The 22,617-nt window shown below is 43.1% G+C and overlaps 1 protein-coding gene across 10 annotated transcripts in view; it reads left to right on the top strand.

The window, feature by feature from the left end:
- Positions 1 to 22,617, top strand: part of FMNL2 (formin like 2) — a 337,175-nt gene that overhangs the window by 264,502 nt on the left and 50,056 nt on the right. For all 10 annotated transcript variants that reach the window (XM_051849554.3, XM_051849553.3, XM_051849548.3 and 7 more), the window contains one exon: positions 1,456 to 1,549. In XM_051849554.3, the coding sequence (XP_051705514.1) occupies positions 1,456 to 1,549 (94 nt within the window). The remainder of the gene's footprint in view (positions 1 to 1,455; positions 1,550 to 22,617) is intronic.

Below are 22,617 nucleotides of genomic sequence, written 5' to 3'. Positions count from 1 at the left end.
GTCACGTGTGGCAGAGTTGAGCAGTTGGGGATAACTCCAGTGATTCACTGGTCTCTTCCAGTTTTCATTCCTTGCAAGGCCTGGCTCTCACATCCTTGCTGCTAAATTTAATGAGAATCAGGTTGTTGGGAGAGTCTAGATACAGAATTTAGCTACACCAGTTAATGCTGAAAGCTATCTAAAACCATGATCCCTCGTCTATACTTTATTTACTGCTCCTATTTATGCAGCTTTAATTACCAAAGAAACAAACAAAAACCACAAATAACTGTGCATGTAGATAACCTTTTACATTCACTTTCTATAAATACCAGCATCCTGAATTATTCACATCAGATTCCCTCTAGAAGCCTGCCTTCATCAGTGTTAGTTATTCTGTGTTTTCCATTCTCTTGGTATTACAGATATATAATTCTCTTTCATCAGATGCCTCTCTATAGACTGAATATCTGAAAACCCTAATTCAACTCAAAAATCTGATGATAAATTAGTCCTTTCTGATTTGGAGCCCACTTTAAACTATGAAGTTTTATTTAAATATTGAAAATTATTCTCTCAAACTTCCCCTGACTAAACCTTTTGTGACCTTGCAATTCTTCCTTAGTTTATTGGAAACCTAAGTAGCCAGGTGTCTAAGTCTCTGCTTTCCACTATGGGGAAGTCATTACTCGTTTTTCTTCAGACAGTTGACACTGTGGGGTATGAGAGTGGTCTTTGTTTTGATTTCATTTTTATGCATTTTATTCCAGAATAAAGATGAAATACTAAAGTGGCCAAAGGATGAAGAAACAATGATGTTTGTTTCTAAGATGTGTCTCTAGGTTCTCCTTCCAAAAAATATTTTAGACGTGTTTTATTTCCCTGAGTCAGAGAAAATATTCTGTATTAGCACAGCTGTGCTCCAGCCCCTGCCAGGTCTTCTGCACAGGAAGAAAGGACGGATAGACCTGTGACGTCATTGTAGATCTTTATGGTTCCATCCGTAAATGAGCAGATTGGAGGCGAAGATCACTAATGCCAGTCGATTTTGAACTTCTTGTACAAATCTTATATTTCTGATTGTAAAAACAGAGAAAATATTTAACCAATGATTTTTCTACCTTTTCACAAGTTCCCTATTGTTTTTATCTGAGCACTAAACAGTTTTCAGCTACCTTGAACTGAGTCACCTAGTGCTAGGGCCGAGAGACTGTTCTCCCCGAGTTAGTTTTCATTAGTGATGTATAACCTGGGGAGTGACTACCACGTGGGCACATTTGCTGCCCGAGATCCCACAGTGCACAGTCAGCAAAGGCTTGAAAATACACCTTAAAGTAACTGCACCGTAGTAAATATTTTAAAACTACATGGGAAAATATTTTAATATTCTCGTATCCCTGTGGGAAGGAAGAACAGCTGACTCATCCTGTCACTTTCGCTGATTGGTGTTTTTCTTTTGTCTTCTTGTTTTGACAGAACAAAAGCCCTTGTTTTAGAACTGTTGGCAGCCGTTTGTCTTGTCAGAGGCGGGCATGAAATCATCTTATCAGCCTTTGATAACTTTAAGGAGGTAGGAAATGCTATGGTTTTAGCAAGAACGCTCACAGAAACGTCTTACGTTTGGACATCTTTGAACAGAATGATTGATCTTTTCATTTATTCCAGCATCCTAGGAGTACAATAGTTTTCTGAAACATCCCCAAGAGGGAAGTGATGAACTTGGTTTACAGATCTTAAGTGGATAGATTAAGTGTTCTTTGTGTCTCTCGTTTCTAGAATAAGTTAAAAATTATTCTTGGCACTCATTTTCCTTTGGAGAATATGGCATAGCCCAATTTGAAAACAGGTTTTATTCCACATGTGTGGTTTTCATTAGGGTTGATACTTGATTGTTCATCATATATATTTTAAGAACGCTTCTATCGTAGTTACTTCTATGGGATCCTATTTATTGTCATGGCTTTACTGGAGGCTATGAAAAAATCTGTCAAATAAATATAGACAGTGATTTTAGGCATTTGTAATCATAACTAAATAGTCCCATCACAGACAGACAATAAAGCAATTGATGTGCATGATTGAAAATGAAGATGAATTGACACAAAAGTGGAACAAATTCCTCATAAATTATTCGGAAGCATCAGGACGTCAGGACAAAAATATAAACCAGCTTCTTTAGGGGGAGGGAACAGTGTTGAATGGCCAAGGAGAGTGCCATTTTCCCTCCAAGCAAGTGCCTAACAGCTGAAGCTACTTTGAGGTGGAAGATTCCAAAAGAACTCCTTGGAGCACTCGGAAGGCCCTGGAAACCCCAGGTTGGAGCAGGATCTGCAACAAAATTCTGCATTATCCTATCAGCCTCATGGAATTCCAAATGCTTCTGGATTACAAACACATCTGAGAGAGACATCTAAGCTCTCTTTGCATCTTTCCTGAAAGTCTGTGGAGAAGAACACAGATAGTTATTTGTTGGTCACCCACTGCGTGCCAGGGTCATGTTAATTACACACATGACATTTGATTCTATAATAAGATCTTTGAGACAATTCTTAACATTTTCATTTTATGGAAGAATAAACTAAAAATTAAATATGCGGTTTACCTGTGGTTACGTAGCTACAGAAGTGGCTGAGCCAGGATCATCAGGATTTGGTGCCTTTCGTAAGGCTGTGATGAAGTCTGGGCCTGGTGGCGTGTGCATCTCCTCAGGGAAAGAAGGAAAATACTGAAGCAGACAGGAGTTTAGGGCCGTTCCCCCACCCCTGTGTCCCTAATGGGGCTGCCTACCACAGCTGCCGCGTGTGCGGGACAGCAGCCCTGTGATGCTGCGCTGCCGGCTGGGAAGCTGGAAGTCATGAGAGGGACAGCATTCCTCCCGCCTCCCTTCCCCTGGCCAGGCCTTCAGATCGTGGTGTCACCTAGTTTATAATGCCAACTGTCGACAGAACCCACTATTGTCATTTTATCTTCTCAGCCCTGGTGATAAGTCAAAAAATGTCCAGTTTCTGCGAGAATGATGAAAAATAAGAGTCTTTACATTCATTTTCTGACTTCCGAAACAAATACATCCTTAGAGACAAGAATGTGTGAATGCTGAGCATGTTTTCCTGTATGATGTATAAATATATAAGTTTCACATTTATAAACAAGGAGGTCTATTTGGGTGGGTGGTGTTGAATATAGGAGAGAAGCAGATGTGCTGCGGGTCCAACTCCCAGGTCTTTATCTTGAGCTCCCATTTGGAAACACAGTTTACCATACAGTTAGCAGTGACTCTTGTTATAGTATGGTGCAGACTGTAACAAGCATCTGATGAAGCTTCAGGCTACATTATATCCTCAATATATAGTTGTCTAAACTCAGAATTCAAGCCAATAATTCATGAGTTGAATGTTGATTTTGTTTCCTCAGGTGGGACAAAATGTCTTTCTCAGGAAGTCTCAACACACAATACTTGCAGAATTGACTTTTAATTCTCTTGTGTCAGCATTATGTATGGTTTAGCATTCAGGGCATCATATATGCTTAGTTGAAGAAAAAAGTCACCTGGTAAACATCACTGGACAATAGCAATGAGAGCTAAATGGATGTGGACTTTGAATTTGTAGAGTTTTAATCAAAATTCACCTTGTGACTGATGCTAGGGTCGTAGACTCCAGTTCTCCTTACCACAGTTGCTTGCTTCTGAGAGAAACTGCTGTGTAGGAGAAGGGACAAGGACAGAACTGGTGCCATGTGTGCAAGTGGCCTGCATTTCCTTGAGGCTGTGGTGCATGTGGTCAGCTGGAGCCAAAATTATCCTAACGGCTTTGCGAATGAGGACAAGACAGAAACATGCCCCAGGAAGCCGTTCTTATGGAGAGGTCAGAAAAGCAGCATCAGCCACTTTATTCAGTTGTTGGGTAATTTTTGTTTTTAAAACATGGGATGCCATTTGCAGCTCCAAGTATTTTAAATCTCTTACGTTTCTTCCCCTTTTCTCCTTTCTACACATCATGGTGAAGGATGTTTGATTTTATATTTGGCCCATATGTCATTGAAATCTTGCGGCTCTAGGGATGTCTGGAGCCAGGTCGTCTTTATGGTTTGGGATGCCTGTGCAGAGAGTGTGTGGTCAGTGGATAATCGCCATCAAGCCAGCTGTGGCAGAGGAATACAATGCAGGATTGCAGGAAGTGGACCAAAGAGTCTTTGCCTTTAGGAGGATTGTTTGTAAAGCTTTCATTCCTTTTAGTAAATTGGAATTCTGTTCTTCCTGATAAGAATGAAGGGGTTATCTCTGGGTTTTTTGTTCTTTGTGTGTGTGTGTTTTTTTTTTTTTTTTTGGCTGGCAGGAGCAAGATCTGGGGCAGCGGCATTCAGCATCTATGTTTTGTGAACTGGGTAATGTGCTCTTAGAGTAGCTGGACTCTTGGGGCTTTCGTCATTGGTAGAGCACAGCCGAGTGCACTGGTGCGGTGTGGCACAGATGCCCGAAGGAAATTTAAAGATTACGCATCAGAAGTACAGAGCAAGGGTTTTTTTTTTTCTTCTATCTCTTTAGTCAAAAGATCCATTCTAATTAATTCAAATTTTAATTAAAGGAAGGCTCTTTTTAGCTCTTGAAAGATTTTTACATATGATTACATGATCTTATCGTATTTCAATTAATCAGAATCCCAACAAGTTCAGTTTTCTATTTTTCCCCAAAGAATCTTGGTATCAGTTTTGTAATACCTGAAGTACATGTTTTCGGAAAGAGAACATCTCCCATTCAGTGCTCTGTGATGATGGTGAAAGTTGGAGTTGAGGCCTAAACGTGACGTCACTGAGAAAGCATCTATGTTGCCGTGCTGAATGTGGCTATGCTTGAGTTACAGTTACATAAATTCAGATGCTAGGCTTATACCATGTGTGGGTTGTGGTATGCCTGCAAACTTGAGCGTGCTGAGTAGATGAGGACTATCTTGTCTAATAGTCAACCATTGTGCCCTGTGACTTGTCTTAAAAAGGATTAACACATCTGGTTTTGGTGATGAAACACCTCGTGAAAATTAATGGTCCTGAAACAAGGACCAGAGTAAGAACAGGGAGTCATCTTTTTCTTTCCTTGTTGGCTGATTTAGTCGCATGAAGGACATACAACCAGGCAACTTAAGTTCTTTCTTTCTTAGTTGCATGATAGTGTCTGTATTTTTGAGCATTAGCTCTACCAAGTCAAAAAAAATACATTTGGAAGTAAAGAGCACTCTTTTTGGTATTTGAATCAATTCCAAGGTGGTTTGCAAGAAGCGGAAACTGCCTCAGGTGTACAGAGGAGAAAAAATTGATTGAAAGGATGTCAAGAAAAGCACACACTTGACAAGGAAGCTAGACTTGGAGAACGGGCGGGCGTTCCTAATGCAGTTGACCTCTGCCTGTGTCCTTGGCGCAGAGCCGCCATAAACACTATTTGGGGTTCTGGTCATGCATTTGCTCCTCTCCCAAATGACAAGGACCCTAGCTAGCAATCCACTGGGTCATAGAACTACACCTTCTGGTTAAGGATGGCAGCCAGCCCCCTCTTTAGACTTATTGACACCGTATTTCATCCAGATTCCTTTTAGGAACCTTAAGGTCTTCATGCCAGACCTTGTTCACTGCAGCTTTTTCTTAGTCATCCTACTTTTATTTCCATTACGTTCTTTGTTATGTGAGGATTTGAGAAATCACTTCACTTTGAAAAAGTACTCCTGCATGAAATAAAAATGTTCCAATAGACTTTGCCATGGAACTTCCTACAGTGACACCAGAGATAAAATCCTCTGAGGACTGGAACCACCATTCCTCCAGGCTGCTGGGGGTGCACCTGGGATTCATCAGGATTCCAGATCATTACAACTGTGTTCTCATCTTGCTTCTGTTAGTGACAGCATCTGGTGTAATGAAAAAGCCTGAGTTTGGTTGTTAAAGTCCCCACTCCCTCCCACTTTTGACCTTGTAGAGCAGATAGATGGGACCTTGTGAAATGAGTCAGTCAAGGCCAGCAGCTCTCTGTATACAGCTCTCTTGGCAGTAGCTGTTCTTTTTGTGTATTGCTAGAAGGCTTCCTAAGAAGGCTGGGCATCTGAAAGCACTCGTGCTGCACGTTATTAAGTTGATTTAAGGAAGTCTGTCAAGTTTTATTTGGAGTGGACAAATTGGGCAGGAAGGAGAGCAGACATTTTGGTGTGCTTCCAGCATCTCTCTGAGTCTAGTCCCATCTAATTTCACCTCTTGAACATCTGAGCATGTAGAATTATAAATCCAGCACATGGCTTTCCAGAAAACTCCATCAGTGGTTAGATTTTAACATCGAGGGAAGACTGCTTATTTCTTTTGGTTTCTAAAAACCTCAAACTGTGGGGAGCCATAGTGCTAGTGTGTGTATGCATTTCACTATTGACCAAGGCTGTCATCTAGCTGGTCCATCTTTCGAGGTCAGGAAGCAAAGTCGCGGTGTTAAGTGGTACTAACGCTGCCAAATTTTTAAAATTCAAAAGGCAGAGAGAGAGAATCCATCTGTAGAATTACTTCCCAAATGCCTACACTAGCTGGGAGTGGGGCTCAAGTTGGGAGCTGGGAAATCAGTCCAGGCAGGTATCTCATGTGGGTGGCAAGAACCCAACTACTTGACCCATCACTGTTTCCGCCCAGGGTCTGCATTAGCAAGAGGATGGAATCAGGAGCTGGAGCTGGTGATTAAACCCAGGAACTCTGATACGGGATGTGATGTCTTAACTGATGTCTTTTCCACTTACTAGTCTCAACACCTGTCTTAAGTAACTTTTTATTTATTATTTATTCATTATGTTTATCAACTATTGTAGTTATTGTCTATGGGTTATAGCATACCCCAAACTTCAATTTATTATGCTCATGGATTCTGTGGGTCAGAAATTCAGGCTGGCCTGTCAGGGGTTGTCTCTGTTCTGTTGTGTCTTGGCTTTATTAGAGGTAGATCATAGAAGCAATTGACTAGCACTAGGAATGTGAGGCCATGGAGGCTGGATTCAGCTGGGACTATCAAGCAGAACACCTCCATGTGGCTTGGGCTTCTCACAGCCTGGCAACTAGCTTCCAGGAGAGTGGCTGAGTAAGTGAGTGAGTGCATCCCAGGAAGAAGTGCCTAAGAGCAAAGAGCCTCTGTTCAAAGAGTTAGAGGTGGCAGCATGTCCTCCGAGCTGGGTTTAGAAGTTATGCGTAGGCATGTGTTATGGCACAGTGAATTAGGCCACTGTCTACAATGCCAGTGTCCCATACCAGTTCCACTTCTGATCTAGCTCCCTGCAGGTGGTGGAAGAGGGCCCGTGTACATAGGCCCATGTTACTCATATGGAAGATGTGGATGGAGTTCCAGTTCCTGGATTTGGCCTGGCCCAGCCCTGATCATTTTGGCCACTTGACTAGTGAACCAGTGAGTAACAGATATCTCTCTCTCTGTCTTCCTCTCTCTCTCACTCTGCCTTTCACATCAATCAGTCGGTCAATAAATCTTTGAAAAAAAAAAAATCATTCAGTGAATATGCATACTTTGGCAGTGAGACACTACAGAGGCATCTGGGAAGGCAGAGGCTTCACCTTTCAATGCTTGGGATCTCAGAGTCACGTGCAGGACCTCACTAGGGACAGGAGAGACAGCTGTGGCCATCTTTGGAAAACATGGTCCACCTCAGGAACTGTATAAGAGTTGGCAACCAATTTATGGTTCATCCTCTGTTTCCTTTTTCACCCAACCCAAAACTTGCTTTCTCCTCATGACAGAAAGCTTCCTGAATTTTCTGGTGGGGGCTAGAAAGGACAGTTACTACTTACTGGCAAATGTAGGATCAGCAGCTGATGCTGTGAGAGCCTTCCTGAAATAAAAAGGAACCTTTTATACAAGATTTCCAAGTTCATTTCCTGGTATTGGACTGGTTATTTCTTTCCATCTAATAAGGAACTGAAGGCTGATGCCTAATGACCACTGAGGGGTGAGTCATGCTAACTCACTGAAAAAAAAAAAAAAAGAGTGTTCTCTGTGTGTCAGAAACATTGCTAAACTCTCAAAGTAAGAAAACGAAAAATGAGCTAGTTGAGGAAGCAGATAAATTGGTTTTTAAAGATTTATTTATTTATTTGAAAGGGAGAGTTACAGGCAGGCAGAGGCAGAGAGGTTTTCTATCTGCTGGTTTACTCCCCGGATGGCTGTAACTGCTGGAGCTGGGCCGATCTGAAGCCAGGAGCCAGGAGGTTCTTCTGGGTCTTCCAGGAGGGTGCAGGGCCCCAAGGACTTTGGCCACCTTCTACTGCTTTCCCAGGCCATAACAGAGAGCTAGATTGGAAGTGGAGCTGCCAGGACTCGAACTGGTGCCCATATGGGATTGCTGGTATTACAGGCAGCGACTTTACCTGCTATGCTGCTGTGCTGCCCCTAAATATTTTTCAACAGGTATAGAACCAGGTTACTTGAATATAAATACAGGATATCGTACTGAGAAGGAGCAGCTAGCCAAGACCAAGGAGGAGAAGGAGGGCAGATGGGGTAAGAGCTCTCAGGGCAGGCTCTTAATAGGAAAGGGAAAATGAGCCAAATATAGGGTGAACATGTGTTAACCATGTATTGGTTTCTTGTTACTGCTACAACAAATGACCACAAACTTAATGTGTGAAAATGGCACAAATTAAATGTCTTATAGCTGTATAGGTCAGAAGCAGAAAACCAGTCTGTAGGGTGGCATTCTACTGCAGGCTGCAGGACAGAACCCATTCCCTCAACCTCTTTAGCTTCCACAGGCCAGTTACATGCCTTGAGTCATAGTTTCTTCCTCCAGCTTGGGAGCCCACAACACAGCATCTGTCTCTGACTCCCTGCTGCTTTTGCCACGTTGCCTGTCCTCACTCTGTGTCTGAGTCTCTGACCTCTCCTTGGATTCCCTGGATACATCCAGGTAGTCTGAGACCCTATCCCCATATCTACATGTGCACATGGACATGTGTGTGGACATCTCGAACGGTTGTGGTTTTCTGCCTGCCACACCAGGTAAAGAGTATAAGGATAGCATTTTACACCAAGAAGGTACAGCTTTGCCCAGGCTTAACAGCCTTCATTTTTGCCCTGAGTCTCTAACAGCAGACGGGGCATGGGGAGTGGCAAGCTGGGGTAGGCAGAGAGAGGGTAGATCACAGAAGTTCTCCTTGTTTATTCAGGGTCGTCTTACTTCCGCATGGCCTAATGGTAGTGAGGAGTAGTGAGGCAGTGCGCTTCCCAGTCACAGCTCTTTAGATCCATTGATAGTAAATGAATTAGGTTTTGCTCCAAAAGTCACTTGGCCGTGGCTCAGCATGAAGTCACCTTGACTCAGCAGGGCATAGCTGAGGTCTGAGATTCGCTTGAGGACTTTTTCATTCATATTTCTCATTGCTTGGGCATCACTGATACTCATCTGCTCCCTGAGCTGCTATATTTGTTCACTTCTGACATATTCAAGTCTTTTCTTTGTGAGCCTGGGAGAACTGAATACATACATAAATAAATACATGAGAGGCAGAGGGCTCTCAGAGGCAGAACAGATTATGTTATCCTGGTGCACAGATGTAGAGATGCTTCGCTTCACAAGTTGACATTCATTACACCTCTCTTCTTATCAGAAGCCTGAGTACAGTTTCCTACAATTGAGAGCCTCTATTTTAAGTGCAGCAGCAACTTAAAAAAAAGTGTTACTCTTCTTTTTGTAAAATTTGCATAAAAATGTCACCTCTAAAAGTCAGCATCGTAGCACAGTGGATTAATGTACTACCTATAATGCTGGCATCTTATATCGGAATGCCAGTTTGAGTTATGGCTGCTCTTCGAATCCAGCTCCCTGTTGGTGTCGCTGGAAAAGCAGTGGAGGTTGGGCCACGTTCTTGGGCCCCTGCCACCCATGTGGGAAATCTGGATGGAGTTCTAGGCTCTTGGCTTCTACCTGGCCCAGCCCCGGCTGTTCTGGCCATTTGGCGAGTGAACCAGTGGATGGAAGATTCTGTCTCTGTCTCTCTGTCTCTTGCTCTTTGTCTTTCTCTGTCATTCAAATAAATCATTAAAAAAAAGTCACCTGTCAGGGCCAGCATTTTGGAGTAGCAGGTGAAGCCACTGCATGTGACACTGGCATCCCATTTGGGCACTGGTTCATGTCCCGGCTTCTCCACTTCAGATCTAGCTTCCAGCTGATGGACTTAGAAAAGCAGTGGATGATGGCCCAAGGACTTGGGCCCCTCAGTCCACGTGGGATACCTGAAAGAAGCTCCTGGCTTCAGCCTGGCCTAGCCCTGGCCATCTGGGGAGTGAACCAGTGGATGAAAAATCTCTCTATGTCATTCCCTCTCTCTCTCTAACTCTGACTTTCAAATAAATAAATAAATACTTGAAAAAGAAAGAAAATCAAGTCCAAACTAGTAGAGCTTGAGCAATATCATCACCAACTCCAGAAAGCATCCGAGTGAAAGTTTTGAGTCACTGGCGAAGCTTCCATGGGCAGTCTAGCATTTATTTATGCAGAGTAACATGACAGAAGTATTTCAGAACCTCTGTGGATTTCTTCTTATGTGAAGGAGCTCTTGCCTCCCTGTTCTTTGTCTCCCTTATTTCACTCTGATTTGCACAGAATGGATGCAAGAAAAAAAAAAGGTCTATGTCTTGGGATTTAAGCATCCCATGTTTATTCCAGCTCCTTATTATTTTTTTGTATTATTTTTATTTTTTTATTATTTTTTTTTGACAGGCAGAGTGGACAGTGAGTGAGAGAGAGACAGAGAGAAAGGTCTTCCTTTTGCCATTGGTTCACCCTCCAATGGCCGTGCGGCCGGCGCGCTGCGGCCGGCGCACTGCGCTGATCCGATGGCAGGAGCCAGGAGCCAGGTACTTTTCCTGGTCTCCCATGGGGTGCAGGGCCCAAGCACCTGGGCCATCCTCCACTGCACTCCCTGGCCACAGCAGAGAGCTGGCCTGGAAGAGGGGCAACCGGGACAGAATCTGGCGCCCTGACCAGGACTAGAACCCGGTGTGCCGGCGCCGCTAGGCGGAGGATTAGCCTAGTGAGCCGCGGCGCCGGCCTCATTATTTTTTAATAGAAAACTTTAATAAATATAAATCTTATAACACTTGGATTATAGTGGCTCTTCCCCCCTCCCACCTGCAAACCATCCCATCTCCTACTCCCTCTCCCATCCCATTCTTCATTAAGATTCAGTTTTAATTATCTTTATATACAGAAGATCAACTCTATATTGAGTAAAGATTTCAAGAGTTTGCACCCACACAGACACACAAAGTACTGTTTGAAGATTAGTTTTACCATTAATTCTCATAGTACAACACATTAAGGACAGAGGTCCTACATGGGGAGCAAGTGCACAGTGACTCCTGTTGTTGATTTAACAATTGACACTTATTTATGACGTCAGTAATCACCTGAGGCTCTTGTCATGAGTTGCCATCCAGCTCCTTTTAAAAGTAGTTTTATATTAACTGGAAGTAGAAATAATTGTTACTAAATATGTAAGAATTCTGTAGTGTAGAATGTTAGTGATCATTAAGTCTAGACATAGGGTTCCATTAACCATGTTATTTAATAAACATGTGTTCAAAAATAGTTATGAGATGCCAGATATGTTAACTTGGATGAATAATAAGATAAATCTTTTATATGTATATACAAGAGTCTTTAAAAAGCTCAAGGAAAATGCATATTATATTTTTGTGTCAAATTAAGGTTATCTTCTAATTGCATTTTTCTTTTATAAATTTTTATTTGAAAGGCAGAGTTATGGGAATGGGGGTGGGAGGAGGGAAGGATAGAGAGACACATACACACAGAGAAAGATCTTCTATCTGCTAGAGCCTGGAACTTCATCAGTGTCTCACACATGAGTGGAAGGGGCCTAAGTACTTGGGCCATCTTTTGTTGCCTTCCTAGGCACATTAGCAGGGAGCTGGATTGGAACTGGAACAGCCAGGACTCAAACCAGCACTCGTATGGAATGCCAGTGTTGCAGGCTGCAGCTTAACCCACTGTGCCACAATACCAACCCAACTAATTCCATTTTCCTACTTACTTTTGGTTAAGCCCAGTATGTATACACATATGTATGTTATTTGAGTGTGTCTGTTTTGTAATGGCATAGTAATCCATAGTAGCAAACCCTGAGAGGAAACTAAGGACTTGGGTGCCAGTGGTGCTGCTGTTTTTGTGTGTGTTTGTTTATGGTGCTTAGACTGTTTCAGGAATAATAATTCCGCCGGCACCGCGGCTCACTAGGCTAATCCTCTGCCTTGCGGCGCCAGCACACCCGGTTCTAGTCCCGGTCGGGGTGCCGGATTCTGTCCCGGTTGCCCCTCTTCCAGGCCAGCTCTCTGCTGTGGCCAGGGAGTGCAGTGGAGGATGGCCCAAGTGCTTGGGTCCTGCACCCCATGGGAGACCAAGATAAGTACCTGGCTCCTGCCATCAGATTGCACGGTGCGCCAGCCACAGTGCGCCGGCCGCAGCGGCCATTGGAGGGTGAACCAACGGCAAAAGGAAGACCTTTCTCTCTGTCTCTCTCTCACTCACTGTCCACTCTGCCTGTCAAAAAAAAAAAAAAAAAAAAGGAATAATAATTCCTTCATATGGCCAGCACATCCCTATTGTGTGGGTTAGATTTTTGCTGTCAAGAGTTTTTATAGGACTAATTTTTCTCTTTTCCAAAGATTCTCAGGTGTCTTTTTTTTTTTTTTTTGGACAGCTGTCCCAAAACAAAGCTCTGGTTATTAGCACATTTTCTCCAGAACTACTAAGCAGAATTGGAACTTCTAGGGAGCTGTTGAGTAACTCTGTTTCTTACCAGGGAAAAGGCACTGTTAGAGTGGGGAGTTTGACAGATAATGCAAGGCATGATTCCTGTCCTGCAAAGTGTCTGTTGCCTTGAGAATGAAAAGACTAATTTTCATAGGTATTTTGCTATGGACTAACTGTACACAAAGGTTAAAAGAGGACAGTAACCAAGAGTGAAGAATTGTGCTTACAGTTTTATTTCTGATGATAATTTAAACCAATTTTAGGAATTATTGACAAAGAATGTGCTTCTGGAGCTTGCCTCCCTGTGTGAGTCAAGTTCAAAATTCATTTGAAACTTAAACACTTAAAAAACAAGAGCACATTTTTTGTTTATGTGAGGTCCAAAGTCAGTACATAAGGGTTTTGTTTGGTCGGTTTCTTTTAAACTAGCGGTCATTTTCAGAAGGAAACCATGAACAGCATTTTATGAATCTGTTACTTTTCCTTCCATGCTGCAGTCAGTCAGTAAATGTGTTATGTAGATTTTAAAAAAAGGCATACATGTATGTAGAAACAGTGAGACTATTGTTACTGTTTTATTTCTTAAAAATGCTGTGGCTTAGTTGTTGTTTGCTTGGTGCTGACCTGCTGCCATGTATTACTTCCTATTTGTCATCTCCTCTGTGAAGTAGGAATAAAGAGAGGAGGCTCGGCATCAGTGGACCAGCTGACAACTCTGGGGTTTGTACACAAATCCCTTTAACTCAGAGCTCATACATAACCGTACACAACATGTCATCACATTCCAAGTATTTTCTGCTTGCTCATATATTTTCCTCAATTTTCCCACCCAAAACAAACCTAACACGAACATATAGACTGCACTGTTTGTGCAGAGCCCGGTGTGGGAGGGAGTAGGTCCTGAACAAGGAAGGGACTTATTTGATGGAGAGATCGCTGCGAACAGAGATTGATGTAAAATCTCAGAGGCAGTGTACGTCAGAATACATGTGTTGGTTAATCAGGAAAAATACCTGATTGGCCCCTGGTACAGATCACAGGAGGTGAGTTGAAGATTCTGAGAAAATAATGGTGGAGAAATTTGAAACTCATGATTTGTGGAAAAAAAAAAAAAAAGTCAAATGGGAGATAGATTTAAAAAAATAGGAAAAAATGGGGAAGGGGATAAATTAACAGTTGCATAGTAATTTAGTTTGTAAAACTTTTTTTCAGATATTCTATTCGATTCTGTAGATATCTGAGAAAGACATTTTATGTAATTTAGATAACTATTAGAGACTCGTATGGCTCTATGTACAATACATTAGCGCTTAAGTGATGTTGAACTTTGGAAGATTGGTTGTTTTATTTTTTTTATTATTTATTTATTTATTTATTTTGACAGGCAGAGTGGACAGTGAGAGAGAAAGAGAGAAAGGTCTTCCTTTTGCCGTTGATTCACCCTCTAATGGCCGCCGTGGCCGGTGCGCTGTGCCCGGCGCACCGCGCTGATCCGAAGCCAGGAGCCAGGTGCTTCTCCTGGTCTCCCATGCGGGTGCAGGGCCCAAGCACTTGGGCCATCCTCCACTGCACTCCCTGGCCACAGCAGAGAGTGGACTGGAAGGGGGGCAACCGGGACAGAATCCGGCGCCCTGACCGGGACTAGAACCCGGTGTGCCGGTGCCGCAAGGTGGAGGATTAGCCTAGTGAGCCACAGCGCCGGCCGGTTGATTGGTTGTTTAGTTGTTACATGAATAGCCCTGGACCAAGTTTGTGGCCATGGTGATGGAAATGAAACCAGAAAGTCATGAGAGAGAGATCCAGGGTGGGCGTGTGGTACAGCACGTTAAGCTGCTGCTTGGGATGCCTGAACCCCACATAGGAGTTCCTGGAATTGAGTCCCACCTCTGTTTGCAGTCCAGTTCCTGACTGATATGCAACCTGGGAAGCAACAGATAATTTTTTTTAAGATTTATTTATTTATTTGAAAGGCAGAATTTCAGAGAAGCAGAAACAGAGAGGGGTGTGAGGGGGGTCTTCCATCTCTTGGTTCACTCCCCAAACTGCTGCAACGGCTGGAGCTGGGCAGATCTAAAGCCAGGAACCAGGAGTTTCTTCTGGGTCTCCCACACGGGTGCAAGGACCCAAGGACATTGGACTATCTTCTACTGCTTTCCCATAACAGACCTGGATTGGAGGTGGAGCAGCCAGGACTTGAACCGGTGCCCATATGAGATTCTGGCACTACAAGCGGTAGTTTTACCCACACGCCACAGTGCCAGCCCCAGATGATGGTTTAATTACATGGGTCCCTGCCACCCACAAGGGAGTTGGAAATGGAACCCCAGGCTTCAGCTGGCTCAGCCCCTGCTGTTGTGAACATTTGGGGAGTGAACCTGTCACTCTGCCTTTCAAATAAATAAAAATAAATAGTAAATTTTACAAAAAAAAGAGATAGATTCACTGAATGTGGGATCAGTCGTGACAGGAAAGAAAGAATCTATTTGTATAGTATACATTTAATCAGGGAGAAAATAATCTTACCATGATAAACAAAAGCCAATCTGAGTATTTTCTCAGGCCAAGGACATAAGATTTTGTTTTTATTAAATTCGCACATCTACTGATGGAAAGTGCCCCGGGTCAGATTCTTATTCTGCGGTGGAAATACTGAGTACAGGCTTAAACAGAAGTTACTGGGGAGGGAGGGATAGAGGGAGGGGAAGGGAGAGGCAGAAAGAGAGCGAGTGTGTGTGTGTACGTACACAAGAAAAGAGTAATCCAAATAGAGAAGAGGATCGTTGTGAAGGTTTACTCCTCCACAGGGACCCCAGGTTAGAAAGAGAAGAGTAAGGAGAAAAGGCTAAAGTAGGCTAACAGATCCAGGAAAGACCAGCACGCAGCATGGAGGGGTAGCCAGCAGCCTAGTGCGTCTACTCGGTTGGTGGTGCTTGAAGTGAGACGTTCATCGAGTGATCCCTTCGTTTTTTTTTTCCATCCCATAGTTTTATGATTCTGTATAAAATTATGCCTGAACCTACTCATGTGTGTAATATGTGTTTTATATATATATATATATTCAAGTAGTATGTATGTATATATTCAAATAGTTCCACCTGAGAAAGGTTAAGTGTTTCTTTGCCTGCAGATACAAAAACAGAGTACGTAGACAGTAGAGTGGTAAGTGCTTTGCTTTACTAACAACAAACACTGACACATCCAAGGCCTGTAGGTAAAGCAGTAACAAACTGAACATGGATGGCTTTAGACTTCAGGCCATGTCATGCCTTCAGTCCTTAGTTCCCCTTTGGGACCACCTAGAATGTGGCCATGTCGTTCTCTTGACTCAAACATCATTTAGAAAATCAACAGTGTTGCTTGTGCGGTGTTCGGAAGTCTGAGCTTTTGGCTCATCATTTAAGCTTCTAAATTCCCAGCTCCTCCTCATCTCCAAATTCGGCTCTGTCCACTGTTGCTCAACATCCATTCTTTAACCCTTTCACTGTCGTGGTGCATGTGGCCCCTGTCCAGCTCTCTCTCTCTGCCTGTCAGCCTGCCAAGGACATATACGTAGCTTTCACACTGAGTGGAAGAAAATGGTCCAGCCGTTCCTGATCGTGCCCCACAGCCCGTGTCAGTCAGCCTTCGTCATGAACTGGAGCTCTCTGAGAGATTGTTCCCCCACAGCTCTGCGTCACTGTGGAGCGGAACTGGCCAGTCCTGGTAACGTGAGCTCCAGACTCTGTTTTGTTTTGAGAGTTTGGTTTTGGCTGTGGAAAATGAGGGCTCCTTCTACACCAATAAATGTAGCAGCACATGTGGTATCCCAGATTGACTGGTGCACTACCAAGAACAACACTGGCTTTTCCATTTTGAAGTATTTTCCAGGAATAGGTGTCAGACTAGTCAGTGGTGTTTTCTATGTGGTAGGTATCGCGGACATGTTTCCTTCGTGGGTGTGAGATAATAATCTTTTTGTTCCTTGTATATTTGTTCACGATTGTTTGATACTGTAGCATGTCAGGCGTCCCAGGACAACTGTGTTTATTTGGGTGGATTCATTGAGTCTAGTTCTCTGAACACTGGTGGATGTGTGTCCTAAATTTCTTTCCCTGGGAGAGAAAACTTTCTGGACCCCTCTCCTATTCTTGCACAGAGTCTAACATTTGCTTGGGTTTGGGAATAGATACCCAGAGAATATCTAACCCTGCACTGAGTTTACCTGTGACAGGAGTAGGCTCACGCAGAGATAACCAGAAGAGGTAGGGGCTGCTGCTATCCAACCTGGCGGATGCCTGGCCTTGGGAAACAGAAGGAAGGGGAGTCTTTTGTAAACCTTACCCGTCTCTGAGTGAGGTGGCTTTGTCTTTGTGGAAAGATGGCAAGTTCAGGAGTTCTTTTTAAGGTATGACTGTGTCCAACACAATTTGACAAGGAATTTTACGTTTAGATACCTATTGATTTGCTTTTTCAAGTTTGAGGTTTTGAGAATTCTTCTTTATGGAAATGAAGGAGATATTCTCTCACCCAATAATTGGCAAACTTTTGACCTCTGGACCTCTTTTTACCTTTTAAAAATTTCTAAGGACCCAAAAAGAATTTTGTCTACAGAGATTATATATTTAGCATTTTAGAAATATAGTAAAACAGATATATTCTGTTAAAAATAGCATGGTAAGCTCATTACATTTTAATGCAACTTTCTAAAAATAACTTTTCCAAAACAAAACATAAAAATAATCAGCGACAATAGTGGCTGTCTTAATTATCTCGCAAGCTGCTATAATAAAATACTGTAGTACTGTAGTAAACCGGAACAGCAGAAACTAAATTTCTCTCAGTTCTAGAGGCTGGAAGCTCAAGATAAGGTTGCCGATGTTTTAGGGTTCTGGTGTGGACTCTTACTGGCTTGCAGATGGCCCCTGCTTACTGTGACCTCATGTGGCTTTGCCTCTCTGTGTGCAAGAAAAGATGGGCCACTAGTCCTGTCACGTCAGGACCCTACCTATCTGACCTCACTAACTTTATTTCCTCTTGAGATCTCTACCCCAGACACAGTCACATTGAGGATTCAAGCTTTACAACAGTGGTGGCATTATTTTACATTTTTGTAGATCTTTTCAGTTTCTCTTAATAGAAGATAGTTGTGTTCTTACATCTACCCATGCATGTGGTCACTTGTGTTGTTTCAGATGATATAGATGAAGTAACTCCAGCTCCACAGAGATATGTACATGGGAAGGAAGTATTTTGATAGCATTTTTAGATAATAATGCATTTTCACTTTGGTATTATGCTATTTAAACACTGGACAACTAAAGTTTCTTAAAGATTGATTTTGGGGCTGGTGTCATGGCACAGCTGAGATAGCCACTGCCTATGACTCCCACAACCCATGTGAACGCCAGTCCTTGGCTGCTTCACTTCAGATCCAGCTTCTTGCTAAGGTTCTGGGAAAGCATCAGAGGAGGACCCAAGTGTTTGGGTCCCTGCCCCCAACGTAGAAGACCAGAATGGGGCTCCTGGCTTCTACTTGGCCCAACCTTCGCCATTGCAGTCATTTGGATAGTGAAACAACAGATGGAAGATAGATCTTTCCTTCGCCCTCTACCTCCTGAGACACTCTGCCTTTCAAATAAATGAATAAAGATTAATTGCAAAGTGAATTGTGGAATGATAATAATGAACTTCTTATACTGTTGTTGCACTAATGTCTATTTATCTTGCACCCTGGATGAATTTATCCTTTCGCAACAACACTCAGTGGTTATTTAGAAAATATTGACTCAATGAATTATCCCAGAGTATTTTTTTTAAATCACATTTATTATTATCATCAGTAAACTTCTGTAAGTATTGAGCAGGTTTCAGGCTCATAGAAGTGAATGCCAGTTTTCCAAAATTCTTGTTTTTTTGCTTGAAAGCTCAGTTTTTATCACTGCAACAAATATTGCCCATTATTTATCTCAGAGTAAATGCCTAGTTGAATTTATTTTCAAGAAGAAATCTGCAAAGTTTGCAAGTCTGAATAACTGTAGTTTGTCAGTCATTCTTGTAAGAACTAGAGTGACTAATTCATCTTACAACTGGAGTAATCTCAGAAGTGCTTTTTCCCAAGACAGCTGTATTCTGTATGCAGCGGAGGTACATTTCATCATAAAATATTAGAAAATTGTGTATTTGAAGGTTGAGATGTAATTAAATGAGCACTTTTTATTGGTTCATCAGGTATATTTTTTTTTGAAAAATTTTTTATTTGTTTGAAAGGCAGAGTGACAGGGAGAGAGAGAAAAGAGAAAAATCTTCCATCTGCTGGTTCATTCCTCAAATGCCTACAATCGATGGAGCTGGGAAAAACTAAAACCAGGAGCCAAGAACTCTATCTCCTACATGGGTGACAGTGACTCAAGTACTTTGGGGTGCATTAACAGTAAGCTGGATTGGAAGAAGTGCAGCCAGAACTTGATTCAGACACTCTGATATGGGGTATGTGCTTCCCAAGTGTTGACTTAGCCAGCTGCTCCACAATATCAATCCCCAAGGATATTCTTAAGTGAAATTCACTTTTATGAGAAACAATGCATGACTGTGATGAATCTAATGATTACTAGAATAATTTGGTGCCACAATCTTGTTTGTGCTAAGGCACCAGAAGTTTTATTCCCTTACCATTGCTTTTGCCCCACTAATGCAAATGTCAACTCTGTGAAAGAGGCAGATAACCTTGAAATATGATTATAATTATTTTTTTAACCCAATGACCCTTTCAAAGGGGACCACAGACCTTTGGTGTTCAAGAAGCATACTTTGCTGCCCAAATCTGTTGTCTACTATCTTGGCCTGGATAGTTCTACTTGGCTAAAAACAAGACCTTCCTGATTAAGACCCAGAGTAGATGTTAGGATAAATTTGGGGAAGAGCTCAGAAGAAAGTAGAGAAGATATGAGCAGTGGACAGACTCAAGGCATTTGCACGTATTTGGCGTAAAGTCTTTGATTTCTCAGAGTCTTTGTCGTCACAAATTCCTTAATTGAATTCCCAGCACACATTTGTTGGATGTGATTTAATTTGTTGAGATTCAGACGTGGGGAGAGCATGAGTTGACTGCTGCCTCCCGAGCAGGAACCAAGGTGCGTGGTGAAAATGCTGCAGGCCATTGCTGTGGTTTGGAGCACCTGCAGTGACCTCTCAGCTTGAGTCTTTGAGGCATCCTTCATGCCCTGTGTGACTAAGGGGCCACATTCAGTGGGTGAAGCTGTAAGGAGAGATGAGTGAAAGTGAAGGAGAAGATGAGACTTTTTGAAAGGTGTGACTGGTAGGTTATCCCAGAGATGACGGAAGACCTTCATCATTTCGTTCTCACCCACCTAAATACCAGTTGCTCTTGGAGAACTGGAAGATATTTTGGCCTTCGAGTAAGGATGGAGATGTATTAGCGAGGGTTCTCCAGAGAAACAGCCAATAGGATATCTTTTTATTCTACTCTGTTCCTGTATGTAGGAGACTTATTTTGGGACTGGCTCATGCAATTTTGGAAGCCAAGACAGCCCATGATTTGCTGTCTGCAAGCTGGAGCCCCAGAAATGCCAGGGTCATAATCCACTATGAGTCTGAAGGCCTGAGAACCAGCAGGGTCAGCAGTGCGAGTCTTGCAATCTGAAGACTTGGCAATCAGGAGCTCCGGTGTCCAAGGGTGAGGGCAGGTGGATGTCTCAGCTCAAGGCGAGAATTCATCTTCCTTCAAGATCTCTTTTTTCCTCCCTAGACCCTCAGTGGATTGGAGACGTGCACCTGTGTTGGTGAGGGTGGTCTTTATACAGTCTGTGCATATGAGTCTATGGGTTCAAATGCTTGTCTCTTCTGGAAACATCCTTTCAGACCCACTTGTAAATGATGTTTTACTGGCTGAGCATCCCTTCACCTACTCGTGCTGACTCATAAAATTAACCATCACAGGTGGTCTTGAGGGAACCCATATATGTTCTTCCTAATGACTAGAAGATGGGAGTCTTACACTGAAGACTGAGAGATTCAAGTCTGGCATTGAGAATGTTATCAAAAGATACCCTTTCTGAGATTCTACATCACGAAGTCTTACTCCCTAGAATATAACGAAGGCCACTTTTTTTTAGAGGAGTGATAAAAATATATTTCTTATTTAAGGTGTGGGGGTGCATTAAGTCATCCTTTGGGTGACGTTTTGCTTTAATACCTAGGTTCTTTAGTCAGTATAGCAAAATACAAGCACGGAAAGTAAGGCATGTTTTGTGTTCCTGCTGCCAAATATCTGGATATTTGGAAACATCTGGAAAAGTGACTTTCATTTTCACGAGGGTGTTTAGCATTATGCAGATGAATTCAGGCTCATCATCCCATGACTCTCAGTCCAAGATTGATTAAATATTCCATTAATTTATGGAGGAAGAGGGGTTGTCCAGGTTGTAGAGTACATTTAGTGTAGTTGCTTAGTTTCTATTAGTTTTCATTTCAGTGGAGTGAGATGAAATTTTTCTGTCCCCGAGCCTTTCAGTAAGGTGAGCATTTCCACCGTGAAATCCCGAGACTTGAGAGCCAGCCACAGCTCAGAGCGACCTGCTTCTGAGGTGGCAGCCATTTGGAATACAGCATCTGCTCACCGCAGAGGAAAGAAGTGCCAGACCCCTGCAACTGCTGTGGGAAAAGTGGGTTTCATTTTACTCTCAGTCCTTGCCTTTTTCTTCAAAAGCACTTTAGGTACAGGCACATACACAGTACACAAAGTGATAAAGTTTATTTAGAAGGTAGGAAAGCAAACACACACACACGTGGTGTAGTTACAGTGGACCAAGATAGAAGCGATTGGGGGAAGGGAAGTAGAGAGAGGGGTACCCTCAGCACCTCTTCTCCCTCAGGAGAGTGAGCACCTCACAGCACCTCCTTCTGTGAGGTAATGTCACCTGGGCAGTTTATGACTCCTTCTGAAATTTCCCATGGAACTTGCATGGCCACCCTTCCTCAGCTCCCAGATGAAAATGAGGCATCCTGGGAACGGAGTGTTCTGACAGGGTAGAATTACATGGGGTGGGGCCTTGTGGTGTGTGACCTCCAGCTCAGCTAGCCGCCTTATCCCACATCACAACCTCGGAACACCCCAGAGGAGTGGTATTTGTAGGGCCATGATGGCGTCAGTACCCTCAGACGGCTGGTGCCCCCGGTAGAAGGTACAAGATGTCTTTCACCTAGGACTCCCTGTGAAGTAACTGTCAACCTCACGTGGCCCTGGGACGAGAACGGAACCTCTGTTCTGGGGCAGGCCCCCAGAAGGGTGGTCTAATCATTCATAATAGAGTGTGCCTCTCCAGCAGTGCCTCCCTGTAGGGAGCCCTGCCGATTACAGGGGCCCATTGTGAGCAGGGTCAAAGAAAGTATTGAGGCAGGCGCCAGGCAACGGGGCGAGAAGGAAACACTTAGGCAAGGGGCCTTTAATTTTTATATAACTAACGCAGAAGAATATTTTATAGCCGCCTCCTAAGAGTCAGGCCTCACTCTGGCTGCAGACTTTGTGTGGTACCTTGCTGGGGGAAGCCCTAGACTATCACTGTCCTCTAAGGGGGACAGCGAGGAGGCGGCAGGCTGGGAGTCTGTTCATGTCCCCATCTGGCTGGCAAGATGATGTGCTTTATTAAAAGATTTTTGTAAAGCCACCTCTCCTCCACTGTTAGCTTTTAGGGAAGTCGTCCCCAACCCCTGCCAACTCTGAAAGCACCTGAAGCCACAGCCTACCCTGCAACCAGGGCCTCGGATTGGTTCACACGGTCCTGGACACCATTCAGAAATGTCTTTCACAGATGTTGGTGAATATAGTTGCATTGCTTTTTTTTTTTTTTTT

The sequence above is a fragment of the Oryctolagus cuniculus genome, chromosome 3 (assembly GCF_051225735.1).
Source record: "Oryctolagus cuniculus isolate XC-2025 breed Fujian yellow rabbit chromosome 3, ASM5122573v1, whole genome shotgun sequence".
Classification (NCBI taxonomy): domain Eukaryota; kingdom Metazoa; phylum Chordata; class Mammalia; order Lagomorpha; family Leporidae; genus Oryctolagus; species Oryctolagus cuniculus.
The sequence above is the reverse complement of the archived record's forward strand: the minus strand, read 5'-3'. Positions and strand labels throughout refer to the sequence as shown.